The sequence below is a fragment of the Talpa occidentalis genome, unplaced genomic scaffold (genome assembly GCF_014898055.3).
Source record: "Talpa occidentalis isolate TD23 unplaced genomic scaffold, MPIMG_talOcc4v2.1 talOcc4.16, whole genome shotgun sequence".
In the NCBI taxonomy this organism is placed as follows: domain Eukaryota; kingdom Metazoa; phylum Chordata; class Mammalia; order Eulipotyphla; family Talpidae; genus Talpa; species Talpa occidentalis.
The window spans coordinates 74991572-75005410 of NW_023601653.1; the positions used below are offsets into that span (position 1 = coordinate 74991572).

General features: G+C 48.8%; 1 protein-coding gene across 7 annotated transcripts in view; it reads left to right on the forward strand.

Annotated features, from left to right (window-relative positions):
* Positions 1-13839, forward strand: part of CACNA1C (calcium voltage-gated channel subunit alpha1 C) — a 561196-nt gene that overhangs the window by 443770 nt on the left and 103587 nt on the right. For all 7 annotated transcript variants that reach the window (XM_054696576.1, XM_054696571.1, XM_054696570.1 and 4 more), the window contains 2 exons: positions 6684-6710; positions 13334-13494. In XM_054696576.1, the coding sequence (XP_054552551.1) occupies positions 6684-6710; positions 13334-13494 (188 nt within the window). The remainder of the gene's footprint in view (positions 1-6683; positions 6711-13333; positions 13495-13839) is intronic.

The following is a 13839-nucleotide window of genomic DNA, read 5'->3' on the forward strand; positions in this document are numbered from 1 at the left end:
ACTGCTAAAAATTAGCAAACTGCTGGTTTTATTACCAGTGTCCCAGAGAGCAGAGACCAAAGGTAGAGTCAGGTTCCAGCAGTGACCCCGAGAATGAGGCCTCCTAGATCTCTCTGGTCTGGGATCCACTTTGGGATATGGAGACTGCTTTTCCTGTAGCCTTGGGGGTTTGAGAAGTGTGTGCTCACCCCAGTCAGTGGAAGGAGCTGCCAGCAGAAGGCTCTGAGCCGGACCAGTCCCAGATAACATGAGGTTCTAAGTCGCTCCATCAGTGGGGCGGCATCTCACCCCACTTCTCTCCCATGACTCAGTAGCCTGGGCACACGCAGCCCTTTTAAAAAGGTCAGCTGTGGGTAGGTCTAAACACATGCCAGCTTTGATAATGCCTCCAAGCAGAAGGAGAAGGCAGAACAAGGCTTAGGAACAGACCAGCCCTGGTAACTTCTATTTCCAGGGTACGCGGGGCCTTCGGTATCACTCACTCTGACAGCGGCACCAGGGAGTCTGCACTGCAGATCTCTCAGCCTCATAGGGAAGCAATTATTGTCAAAATGTTGTTAAAATACGGAGCTAATTACATTTTTAAGTTGCAGTCCAAGCTTTTCCCTCTTCTCTTCTTTTGGAAGCACACAAAACAAGCACTCGAGTTTCTAGAAGTAGACCCCAGACAGCCACACGAGGGAGAGGCAGACACAAAGCTTTCCGAGTGTGTCAGTTCTAGACTGTTCCCTTGTTTTGACACCAAGAGGAGGGTTGGCGAGATGATGATGGAGGACGCTGCAGCCCTGGCTTTTGAACTTGGCCCAAGTAACAAGAGGGACCAGCGATCAGGCACCAGAAAGTCACTGGAGAGTAGGTGCCAGCACACGTGGCGGCTGCTGGGAGGAGAATATGAGCATGCCCCAGCGAGGGGAGCTGGCATTTCCGTGTCTCCATCATTTCTTGCTCTGAGAGCACTGTGTTCTCCAAGAGCATCCTTATTTAAGCACCTACTCTGAATATAAAGTACCCCGTCCCCATCTGTAATTATGCCGTGTACTTTAAAAATTACGGTCTTCTGCCATCTCCCTACTCACCCCCACGTCACCCCCTGCCTTAGACAGTGATCATCTGGGAGAAGCAGCGTGAGAACAGGCTGGGGGCTGAAATGCATGTGATGGACAGGAGACAGTGAGAAGTGAGCATTTTTAAAACTAAGAGTTAAAAACCTTTGTGCTTTTGCTGAGGTCAGGATGAGGATTGGCATCTAGGGCCAAGGCCTGGATGAATATGTCTCCTGAGGGAGTCGGGGGCAGAGGGAAAGGAACTGGGGAGGGGGCAGGAGTTTGAAGACAGAAAATGTTAAGGATCTTGAAATAAACACCATCACTGGGTCTTTGTGATCACTCCCAGACTAATGACAGGCTTGACTTTTAGGTCTCAGCTTGGCTCCACAGCCTCAACCCAAGGCAGACACCACTCCAGCTGGAGGGACTTGCAGGTCTCACAGAGGCAGGAGGGCATGGAGCAGGACAAGGGAGCTCCACGGATGGATATGCTGGGGTGGAAGGTGGGGGGAGGCTGAGGCTCAGATCTTAGCAGGCATAGGTCCACTCATACAAGGTGTCAGTGTAAAAACCACTGATGAGGTTATAGGACAAGTGTTATTCATGGAAGAAGGAAAAACCAGGGACAGGACCTTAGAAACTGACCTTCAGAAGGATAAGAACCAGTAAATGAAACAGACAAAGAGGCTTTGGAGAATGGACAGCACCACTGGCGTGGAAGCCAAGGGAGGAAGAATTTCAAGACAGCTATTTGGACATGTCTTCAGTCATTACTCCCGGCCTGGTGCTGGATGATAGTGAAACTTACATAACAGAAAAGTAAACTGGCATCATCTCATTGGAGCTTCCACCTGCTGTGAACGTGAGATCAAATAAGTAATAAGTAAATAAGTCATTATAAATTGGGCTAAGTGTTAAGAAGATAAAGTAACTATAGTGTTGGGTTAGTGGCAGAGGGAGTAACTCATTTAGACAGGTAGGTTAGGAAAAGCTACTTGAAGAATTAAAATTCAAGCTGAGAACTAGAGTGAACGTAAGAGTCGAGAGGTGAAGAGTCAGGAAGAATGTCCCAATCAGAGGCAACGGTGTATTTCAAGACTCTTGTGCTGAAGACTGGGAGAAAGCCGGTTGGCCAGGGCAGTGGGTGAAGGAGGCTGGGAGCGACCTTCACAGTCTTGGTCTTCCCCACACACAGGACTTGAGCAGTCCTGGAGTAAGCATAAGAACTGGGAGCTGGGCGGGCGGGTTGACTTGGTTATTTTTGCATTTTTGAAAGGCGACTTCGATGTTGGGAAAAGAATGTAGGAGTGAGGCCAGTAAGGGAGCAGGCAGACAAGAGGGAGACGAAGGTGGCTCAGACTACAGTCACGTGTGGAGATGGAAGAACGGAGGGACTGTGTGTGTTCTGAGCTAAGCCCTGCAGGATGTGAGGGTGCATGGAGGGCGGGAGCGAGGGTCTCTGTGAAGGAGACAGAGTGGAGCCAGCAGAGGGCCTCACTCCAGGTGTGAAGCCATGGAGGGAGCGGGCCCCGGAGGAAAGAAGAAAGCATTTGGCAGCAATGGCCAAGAGAGGCCTTGTTTTTCCTCACAGTAAAGACTAGACGTTCTTGACACCAGAGCGAAAGTCAGTGAAAAGGGAGGGACTGAAGAAGCTGGAAGAGAAATGAGTATCTGTTGGAAGAAATTGTAAGAGAGGATGGTTGACTTCAGAGACAGTGTGAGACATTGTGCTTACCCTTTTCCTCTGGGTTGGAAGAGAACTGACGTCAGGAGTCCTGGGAACTAGTCCCAGTCAGCCTCCCACTGTCCTGTGACCTCAGACAGACACCTCTGTTCTGAGTCAGTCTCCTCCCCTGGGTCGTGATAGGTTCACCAGCATGGTTGGTACAGGATGCCCTTAGCAGAGGCCTGGGGACCTCCTGCAGGGACAACTGCAGAAGACACTCACTTCTTCTATCTATTGGAGTTCCAAAGAAGAGTCCCTATGGATAAAGCCTTCTACAACTTGATAAGTTGCAGCCCAGAGATCCTGGTAGACTCTCAGGGGTCCTTCCAACTCTCCAGGCCTACAGTTCTATAAATAATAAAGAACAGAAGCAGGCTCTGATGAAGGCCAGTGTTAGGAGTGACACCGGGTGATCTGTCATCTCATCACAGAATGTGGGATGTTCTCGGTGTTCTCTAACTGAAGGGCACTAGAGGTGATACAGGCCAGCGAGTCACAGAGAGGTCACAGAGAGCTGAAGCCACGATGGAGACTGACATCGTGAATGTGGAGTCAGTCTCGCAACAACTCAGCATCATTTTTGGCAGACTCTGTAGCCTGGAAGCACTAAAAACAGACACTGGTGTGAACTAGGGTGGGGATTGAGTCAAATATACACAGCAGAGGCCCAGACAGCGTGGGAGTCTGCCTTGGGTTGAAGACAACACTTGCTTGGCCGTGGGGCCAAGCTGAGAACTACAAGTTAAGCTTGGTGTCAGCCTGGGAGCTCCGGAAGCATGTGAGTGATCAGAAAGACTCAGTGAGGGCAAAAACTGGGTTCAGTGAAAGCAGAAGGGGTAATAGCAAGGGAGGAGACTCCGGCCAGAGATGTGGAGCAATGGAGTCAGCACCCATGGTTGAAGCCATGCTCTGAGAGGACAAGGTGCAGGGTTGGACCCTCTAGGACTGACAGCTGTGGCTGGTAATGCAGTTGTGGAGTCAAGGAGGTCAAGTCAGATGATGTTGACGCGGAGGGCAACTGCAGTGCCTTTGGATGTATGCTAAAGGCAAATTGAGACAATTCAGGGAAATACTATTTCACAGCCGGAAGTAAACATATGGTGCTCTTGACTCTAAGAAGGGGAGAGCGGCTGGAAATATAAATAACTCCCAAGAAGTTCAAAACTTGTCAAATACTGACAAATGCAAATTAAGTAAGTAAAACAAAGAGAGAGTTTTGGGTTTGTCTCTATTTTGAATTTTAATATGGGAGGGGTGGAATCAGGGTTTCCTAGAAAGTTTGCCTTGGAGATTTGGACAGAGAGAGTGTCTTGAGTTGAATGAACTTCAGCTCCAACAGTGAAACTGTTCAGATGGTCTCATGTGTTAGATACTTTCTTTAATGCCCTGCTCTTCAAGAACCCACTGAAAACATAAGGATTTAAGAATACAGTAGAGTAGAATAGAGTAGAGTAGCATGGAAAATACTAGAATAATAATTACAGAAATAGCAAATTTGACCCCTAGAATAATAATGATGAGAAAAGCCAAGAAATCTCGAGGAAGCTGTGCATGTCCCATGTGTATGGAGAAGCTGGAGACCTCTCCTGTTCTGAGAACTTACTGGAACCTGAGGTGGTTTATTAGTCAGTAGGAGGAAGGGCCCGTCACATGTGGGAGAGCCCAGGGCACCCACCCGCCCCAGCTCCAGTTCTCATCAGTGGGCTGGACCAGCTTCCCAAAACTGGAGCTGGTGCTTACCTCCCTAGCTGCAGAGTAATAAGGGTCCCATGTTTTCATGAAACGGGGTCCTACAATAGAGTTCCACCTGTGCAGGGGAGGCAGAGGAGTCCTGACATTGACTCTTTACAGAGTCCTGACCTCAGTTCTCCAAAGGCTGAGTTTTTCTTTGTCTCCAAACACATGCCACTTGAACAATACCAACTCCTCATTAGAAGGGGGCTTAGGTTATGTGGTGCTTGAAAAGTCATGTTTCAGACACGTAGGCCTGAAATGCTCACCATCCCCTGAGAATAACAGCAACAGCAAAAATCAGTCTTCAAATGTCCAAGGTTATATACATCAGGACGTGAAACTAAGTAGAAAAGAAAGTCTTGCCCCATGCCCTCCTCTTCAGAATGTGCCAGAATGCCAAGAAAGACCCCTTAGCCAATGACTGCTTGAACCAGGACCTCACGGAAAGCAGTCATCCCTAGCCCTGATCCTTCCCTGTGCCCGCATCCCAGACTCATTTCCTTGGGAGATATAAATACTCTGATTTCAGTTCCCCCATTGGAGACACACTGGGGCTGAGAGAGCCTTCTGGAAGGGCATGTGGTCTGCCCTGAAGTGCACCCCAGAGAGGATCACTGAGATATTTCTGAGAGAAGTCCCGGGGCCAGGCCAGGCTCTGTAGACAGAGTCACACGGCTAAAAGTCATGCTCTTCGCTTTAGCTTGTTTACCAGCAGGACAGTTAATGGCCCAAAAGGAAGTCTGGGGAGACCCTGAAGGTCCCACGCTCAGCACAGCCAGGCTGGAGAAGAGAGCACCCCGGATTCCCCACCACCCAATTAGCAGCTGGAAAACATTTGTTTCCCCCATTAAACTGTGGCTCTAAATAAAAACGCTGCCCTTGGCTCCGGGTCCCCCTCCCACACGCTTTGTTAACATGTGATTAAAGCCTCCAGCCCTAGCAGGCAGTCTTCGGGGGTGGGAAAAGGTTATTAGCTAACTGTTCAGAGCAGTAAAGGCACTTGGCTCAGATTCTCAGTGCCCCAGAGATATAATTATCTCATGCACGATGGCTTTGCCACCTGTCACATCTTCTGGTTTAATTTTTTTTAATAAAAAATAACGAGAGGGGTTGTTTTCTTGCTCTGCAACAGAGCCGACTCTGCAGAGCTGGGACATCACAGGCTCACAGCCGTCGCTGCCTACTCCCCCACTCCTGTGTTCACTCGGCATCATACTTTGTCTTTCTACCGGTGTCTCCATCCCTTTCTTCAGCTCCAGCTTGAGCCTGCGTCTTTCTGCTTGTCCACACAAGCACTGTCACGCTCCCTGCACACCCACCAGCATCCTCTCCCTGAACACCCAAGCCTTTTCTGACTTGTCGGTTCAGTGTTTTTGTCTCCAGTGCTTACATTCTCCATCCTACCCGCCTCTCCCTTTCCAAGTCTGCTTTCTCAAGGCCTCCCTGCGCTCTCTCGTGGGAACTAGTAGTCTTGACGCCTCCTTGAAGGTTCCACCTTCCAAGGCCCACCCACTCCACTCAGTGACCCTTCACGTCAGCCGCCAGCACACCTGCCCTCTGCTTCAGCCTCCAAGTGCCCTCTCCAGGTTCCAGAGCAGACGTGGCAGCCTGGGCCTTTACCCAGGGACTGTGTCTGTTCCATTAGCCCAGCTTGTGGCCCACAGGCCAGGACGGCAGTGGCTTCTCAATTCCAGGGGTGCCTCTTGCTTATCTTTGCTTCCCACCCCAGTGCTGGCGGAATCCTGTTCAGACAGCGGTGAGGTCCAGGCTGACGTGCTCCTGCCCATGCCTTCTGCTGGGTGAACTCCTGTGTCTTCAGGAGAGGCCTGCCTTGCCCCTGTGGCCCTCCCACAGGGGCAACACCCCTAACATACCCTTCACATGACCTTGTGGAACCTGCAGGACAGGTGTGGGTCTTCCCAGATGACAGAGCAGAGGAGTCTAGGGTCACAGATGCGTCAGCTGGACCAGCCCCGTCTCCATATTTCACACCCCCAAATTTGTCAGGAGAGGCTGACCAGTAGGACCCTCTCTATCCAAAGGTGTTCTGATTCCCACCACAGACCCTGCTGGGCCCACGTGTAGTCACGCCACACTCCTCTGGGGTTGTTAGCATCATTGAAATGATAGAAAGTGTGCGTGTCATTTAGTAACCTTTTCTCTTTTTTCTCTTTCAGCCACCGGATCTCCAAATCCAAGTTCAGGTGAGTCATGCTGCTCTTCTCTCCACCTATTCACCCCCTCTACCCCACTCTCTTTGAGTAGGCTAAGGTAGCACCTGCCAGGTAGAGGCATGGAGTTGGGGGGGTAGTTCTTCTGTGAGGGTGACCACTCTCTTTGGGCCACAATCACGAAGAGGCTTAGGGATCTGTCAAGCAAAGAATTCAGAGCTGATATCTGTGGAGTTACCTCTGTCCATCTTTTTGGCAGCTGGGACCCTAGGAGATTTGGTCCTAATTACTGCCCATCCCTTTATAAGGCGAAGGCCAGTTAAAATAATAAGTCTTTGAAATCCAGTGTGTATTTTGCACTTACTGCATATCTCAATTTGGGCTCACCACATGTCAAGGCCTCAATAGCCACATGCGGGCAGATATCGAGAATCTGCAGCCTGCCGATGGTGTCTGTGTAGGAATATTAAAGGCTGGGAATGAGTTGAAATGACACAAAAATTATCAGAGTAAACCTGGAACAGTTTCTGTGTGCTGCCAAGGTTTCCACTGCAGACACAAGGAAAACATGTCCTACCTTTTCCTACTCTCTGATTGTGGCCACCAAGATTGAATAGGAGAAAAACACAGTAATACAGGTGAGCTGGAGGGGGTGGGGGGGGTGGGGAGGCTGGCAATAGAGAGAAAATACCTGCAGCTCTCAAATAACCATGTAAACAGTGCAGAGCCTGTTTTACTCCATAAAAGAATCAAAATTTTGAGTTAAAAAAATCAAAATATCCCTAATCACTTCCTTAGTTTAACCATGTCAGATAATAGAGCTGCAACCTGGCCTATTTAATTTGGAAAGCTTAATAATACAAAGCCACAGTTTGTTTAAAAGAACTGTTAGAACAGGGGCCTCCCCGGTGGCGCAGCGGTTGAGCGCTGGGTTGCGAGGCTGCCCGCGGCCTCTGTGGCGCCGGTTCGATCCCCGGCTGCTCCCCGGCCACCAGAGGAGGGTCCCACATGGCGCGCAGACCTCTCCTGCCCGCTGCTCCCCTCAGCAGTGTACTTCGGTACTTCTGCCTGCTCTGCTCCCCGCTCTGGCTCTGGTGAATTCTCTCACCCTCCCGTGCTTCTGACTGTACCCAGTGCTTGTATACAAACAAACAAATAAATAAATAAATAAAAAAAAAAAAAAAAAAAAAAAACAAGAACTATTAGAACAAAATTTTAGGGAAAAATTCATCAAGTTCATGGACTTAAAATACTAGGGCAATACTAGGGTATTCTCTTGGGTAGCCAAGTGTTCACTCTGAGGAATTAGTTACAATAAGAAATTTTGGAACATTTGGCGTTAGCTGTTCAGAATAGGATTTAAATTAAACTGTTATGGAACAAATGACTCAGAAAGCCTTTTGCAACTTGAAGAGATTGATTAGATAACCTGTTGGAGCTCCCAATCTCAACTTTACGGGGTCCTAAAATTGAAGAGACCATCTTGTCCAGTATTCTGTGAAATGCGTCTCCATTGTCACTTCACTTCTGCAATGTCATAGGCCACAGACACATACCTGCCGCGGACCAGCACAGCAGTGAGCGATGAGGCCACCTCAGGGTTGAGAGACTGCGCAGGGTGGTCAGGGATTCGGTTAAAGAAATGACAAACAGACACACTTCAAGAGTGAAAATCTGAGTGTGATTTTATTTGAGTTGGTGACCAGTATATATATGTTTTCTAAAAGCATAGGAATGGCGAACATCAGTAAAGAAATCAGCTTGCTTATAGGTTTAGCTTATCATTGACAGGGCAGTGATTTATATCTGGACCCAGGCGCATTCCTAAGTAGTTAGGCTATTAATTTTTCTTTTTGTTTTATATGATTACTTTTTGTTTTAACTACTCACTATTACTATTAATTAACACAGGTGAATTTTACTTTTCACAATGTAATATTTTTATCATTTAGATTAATACAAACAAGGCTAAGTATACAACGGAGAAATTATTAAGCTAGCAGTTCAATTAATACACAGAGTTTAGTAACGTTTCATTTGAATCAGCCTAGTTATTAGATTTCGCATGTTTTTTTTTAATCGGCAAACCAATGACCTTTTAAACAGAGAAAGAGAAAAGATTTTAGAGAGACAGTTGTATTAGAATAAAGTTTGTGGGTCTAGAGAAGGTGAGATAAGTTTCCGTGCGGACAGCATTCCTGTAGTGGCTCCTGGTGGTCGTTATCTTTCAACAGGCTTCCGTCTTATCTATGTCTTCAGGCGGTTTTTTGCTGTTCTCCTCCTGCGCGCTGGTTGCCCAGCCGGACCTAGGGATTCCTAGAGGTCACTGCAGGAGGAGGTGCAGCAAGTATATCTTCAGGGGGTTTTGCTGTTCTCCGCCTGCGCGCTGGTTGCCCAGCCGGACCTAGGGACCGTGGCGCAAGCCATTAGCCCTAAGGGTCACTGCAGGGGGAGGTGCAGCACATACCCACCCTCTCCCTCATCACTAGTAGTTCATTTTAAAGTTACTGTCATGATTGTGTGTTCTTTCTTCTACATTCTGTTGAAGAAAAGATAGAAACCACATTAGCCACTGGAAAGAGCCTAAAGTGTCCGCCATCTTGACACCATTCTGGATGCCGGTCAGAATTGTATGCTGAGCAAGCTATTGTAGGAGCAGTGCCCTCTCCTCTTCCCACCCTCACCCCTGGGTCACGAGATCTGGGGTTCTTAAGCCTTGTCTGCAGCAGGGAGTTGGTAAATCCCCTTAGAGCTATCTCTGCTCTTCTGCCAATCTGTCAGCCAAGTTTCTTACTGTGTAGTTGGCCACACTAGGTAAGACACGGTCCCTTTTCACAAGGACCCTGTGATCTCACTGGAAAGGCTAGAGCCATATAGTCCACTGGCAAGGACATGGGAAGTCCTCTCCTTTGAAGAACCTTTACTGGCTCTTCTGTATTGCCCCAGATGCCCTTTGAAGTGGGCTGAGACTGCTCTGCCAAGGCACCCCTGCTGCTAAGCACACTGGTAGATTGCTTGCTGGGGACTCTGCATCACCCCATGGGTTTTGTCTAATAGAGACTATATCTGTCATGCTAACTGTTGATTACCTAGAACCTAGCCCATGATAAGTGCTTAATAAATATTTCATGAATGTGTGACTAAAACGAATAAAGCAGACAGTATGTATGACAGGAATTCTGAGGCTGGGAAGTTCATCATGGAGAAGCTGAGTCTGAAGCTAAGCCTTAAAGAATGAGCAGGACACAGAAGGCAGAGATGGTGGTAGTTATGGGAGGTGGGGGAGGCTGGGGTGGGGGGCATCCCTCTCAGTGGAAAGCCAAGAACCAGAACCCTTTGCTCCCTCTTTGCCCTACCTGGGAAGAGTTAAGACGGAGGTGGGGGAGGCAGACATTTCCCATGGGAATGCAACAATACAGAAATTTGGAGAAGTAGATTAGACACATTCATATCCGTCCTTCTATGTCTGCACATGGGAAGGTCTGTTTCTAGAGTAAATGACTTTTCCAGTTAGTGTGAAAGGAGCATGAATAGCAAGCAGATTTCTCCTCCCTATTTTATCATTTAATTTCTATATCCTCCATGCATATGTAAACACACAAATAAATTTACACATCTAATAAACCGTTACATTTATTATACAGTAAAAAGCGTTGCCAGGAAACCAGTTGTCAAGCAAAGCTATATTTTGAAGAGTGGGAGGTGTATAATTATCTTTAAATACTTTCTCTGGATAGTAATTACCCCCACCCCCACCCAGCCCAAATCCATGTGACTCTCCTGAGTGACTGCAGGGGAGCGGCGCGATCGAAGTGTCCTCTCCTGGCGGGCAGGCAGGTCCAGACGCATGGCACAGGTATGGCATGTGGCTCCCCGCAGCCACGACCCCCACACTGGGGGGGATGAAACGTTGCATCAAGTTCTCAGCATTCAGCTGGCGTTCAGCTGACTCCAGTCAGTTCCATGTGCTGTAAAAAGAAGCAACCTTGGGTCCTTTGGACTCTGAATAGCAATTATCAGTGATTTTTGAAACATGAGATTGTATCTATTTAAAACATAGTCTTCGCAACTACAATGTAAGCTATTTAAGATCACCTATGAGTTTGTCCTGAAAATTCATTTTTCAGGAAAAAAAAATTGCCTTCCCAACTCCCTCAACAATATTTAAAACCACCAATAACAGGAAAGATCCTGGGCCTCCCTGGTGGCGCAAAGGGTTAAGATGCAACCTATGAAGCAATCCGCAGCCACTGCAGCAGGCGTTCAATCCCTGGCCGGCCAGGGAGCTACCCACATGTTGCATCAGACCTCTCCTGCCTCACCTGCTGCTCCCCTCAGCAGTGTATTTCAGTAAATCCACATGTTCTGTTCCCCACTCTCTCTGGTGAATCCTCTGGCCTGTACCCCAGTTCTTATATGCATAAATAAATCTTTAAAAAAAAAAATCCTGCCCTGGCCAGATAAGACTCGTTGGTGCAAGATCTGGCAATTTCCAGGAGCAGCTGTGACCCAGGACCACCTAAGCCCCTTGTCCATCCTTTCTCCCTCTTTGCCCTACCCGAGCCTTACTCTTCCCAAGTGGAGTGTCTGAAGGAGGGAAGTGTCCCAAAGTGCATTTGAAAACCAAAATTTTCTGACCCTGCAGCATTTCCTCTCTAATAGAGAATTTCCCCCAAGTAGCAGGTACATGTCCCTGCAAAGTTTAGTGTCCCCTGGAGGTGGCATTCAGCCCCCCCTCCCCCGTGACAGAGGGGCAGAGCAGACACTGCCCATCCACCCTTTCCTCTCTCCCTGCTCTGCAAGCCAAACTCCAGTTCTCCCTGAAGTTCTGTGGAAGCAACACCCACTTAGACCCCTCATTTTTCTAATCTTATTTTAAGATTAGATTTTAAGATTTTAACAAAGCTTGGGCAGCAGGACTTTCCACAGGCAGTAAGTAGAAAGCTAACAGAGTTAGAAATACAGCTGGAGTCATGCTATCCCAAAGGGTGGTTGGGACCGGTGGGGGGACCCATAAGAGTGGAGGTTCCTATTCCTGGATACCGAGATCAAGATTCTGCTTTCTTCCTCCTGCTGCCTTTATCGCCCACGCAGGAGCTCTGCCTTCAGCTGCCTGGGGGTTTCTCTATATACCTGACCTACGAGCACCTCGAATGCATTTCTCCTCATAGTGACCTCCCTCCCTGCCCAGAGCGCTGCTCTTGCTTGTACCTATGTAGAAAGCGGCCACTCTGCCCAGTCACCTCAGCTGGAAATGGTGGCTGTCCCTGCGACACCCCTGCCCCTCGCCCTCACAACCTCCAAGTTCTATTGGTGACAACTCTGTCCTCTTTCTCATTAATAAAGCTGCGACCTCATCTCCAACCTGGATGGTCCTCATACTGCCCCTAACCTAGAAGCAGACAGGTTGTTTTTGGTGGTGGTTTGGTTTTCTAGAATCAAACCCCATCATGTCGTTCTCCTAGCTGGGCCCTGCAGACTCTCCGAGCACCTCTCCAGCAGCCCCTGCTTCTCCCCTCTTCTCAAAATAGACATTTGTTAGATGTTTGCTCAAGTGAGTTACCGAATATAGCCATTTATCTTCTCTATCGAGAGAATGAAATTAGGGGAAAACCATAAGATCATAAGATGGGATTGTTTCATTGGGTCGTCCGGCTTAATGGTTCTCAGCCATGTTACACATTAGAACCACCTAGCAACTTTAAAGATAGCAGTGGCATTTGGGGGGACTGGTTAATACCCAGTCCCCAGAGAATCAGGTGTAATAGGTTTGGGGTGGGGACCTGGGTACAGGGGGTGGAAAGGGGTTGATTTCTTGTATTAAGCCTCCCAGGTAATTCTGTGGCCAACCAGATTTTAGGGTCATGGATAAGAGTCCCTTGCATGAGCCCATGGGGCCATCGCTCAGCTTGGCTGAGCCCCCAAGGGCCATGTGGTGTGTGAACATGTGTGTAGTGTGTATGTATGTGTAGTGTGTGCTTTTTTAGCTGAACAGGGATCTAAACATTTGTCAGATTCTATTAAGAGTCTATTACCCCCTAAAAACAGAACCTCTGATCCAGACTCACCCCTTCCACGTCATACCTGAGGCAGCGTCAAGGCTGGTGATCACAGCTCTGTGATCTCCGTCACACATTCAACCTCCACAGCCTTCCCTCTTCTCCTCAAAATCGGGATAATGCCTGCTTTGCAGAATTGCTTCAAGAATTAGGGAGAAGGCATGAGAAGGGACTTAATGGGGTACAAGGCATAGGTGAGGTTTCACTCAAGGTGACCTTCACTCCCGGTCCTAACACTCCCATCAGTGCTAATAATACTCTCAATATTTGCAATACTATTTCTAATAATGGCATTATTAGAAAATGCAAATTGTCCCACTTACTAAGCACCTGCAGATCTACGCCAGATGCGTTATTACCCTGTGAGACCAGCCTACAGATGAGAGAGCCCCAGCATCGGAAGGTGAGGGGTGTGCCCCTCTGCACAGCTAAGCAGTCAGATGGTCAGATGCAGTTAGCTCGATGGAAAGCTCATCACCGCCCCACCAGGGTACACCGCTCTCATGAGGCCACGTCAGTCCGGGGCGAAGGAAGAAGCTATGGTGTTCCCGGGTGACAGAGCTGAATCTCACGCCACCTCCTGCACTCTCTCTGCAGCCGCTACTGGCGCCGGTGGAATCGGTTCTGCAGAAGAAAGTGTCGGGCTGCCGTCAAGTCTAATGTCTTCTACTGGCTGGTGATCTTCCTGGTATTCCTCAACACGCTCACCATCGCCTCGGAGCATTACAACCAGCCCCACTGGCTCACGGAAGTCCAAGGTGAGAGGCAGCACCTAATGCTGGCCGGGTTTACTCTTACTTAGCCCTGAACCCCAAGGGGGGCACCACCCTGGCAGAAGGGTGATGGGAAAGCAGCCAGTGGCCACTGGCAGGCGCCAGGATGGGCACATCAGGCCCCTAGGCCCCTTCTCATGCCTTCCCCCTAATTCTTTAATGGCCATTGGCAGGTGCCAGGCTGGGCACACCAAGGGCCATGGCCGCTCTCAAGCGCCCAGTGAAATGTGCAGCCTTGTTATAAACAGGCTGGCTCCCAGAGCTGGCGCACACCAGCTGTCTGCCCCAACAGTTGCTGCTGTGTCCAAGGAACAAGTATACTGGCTCCAG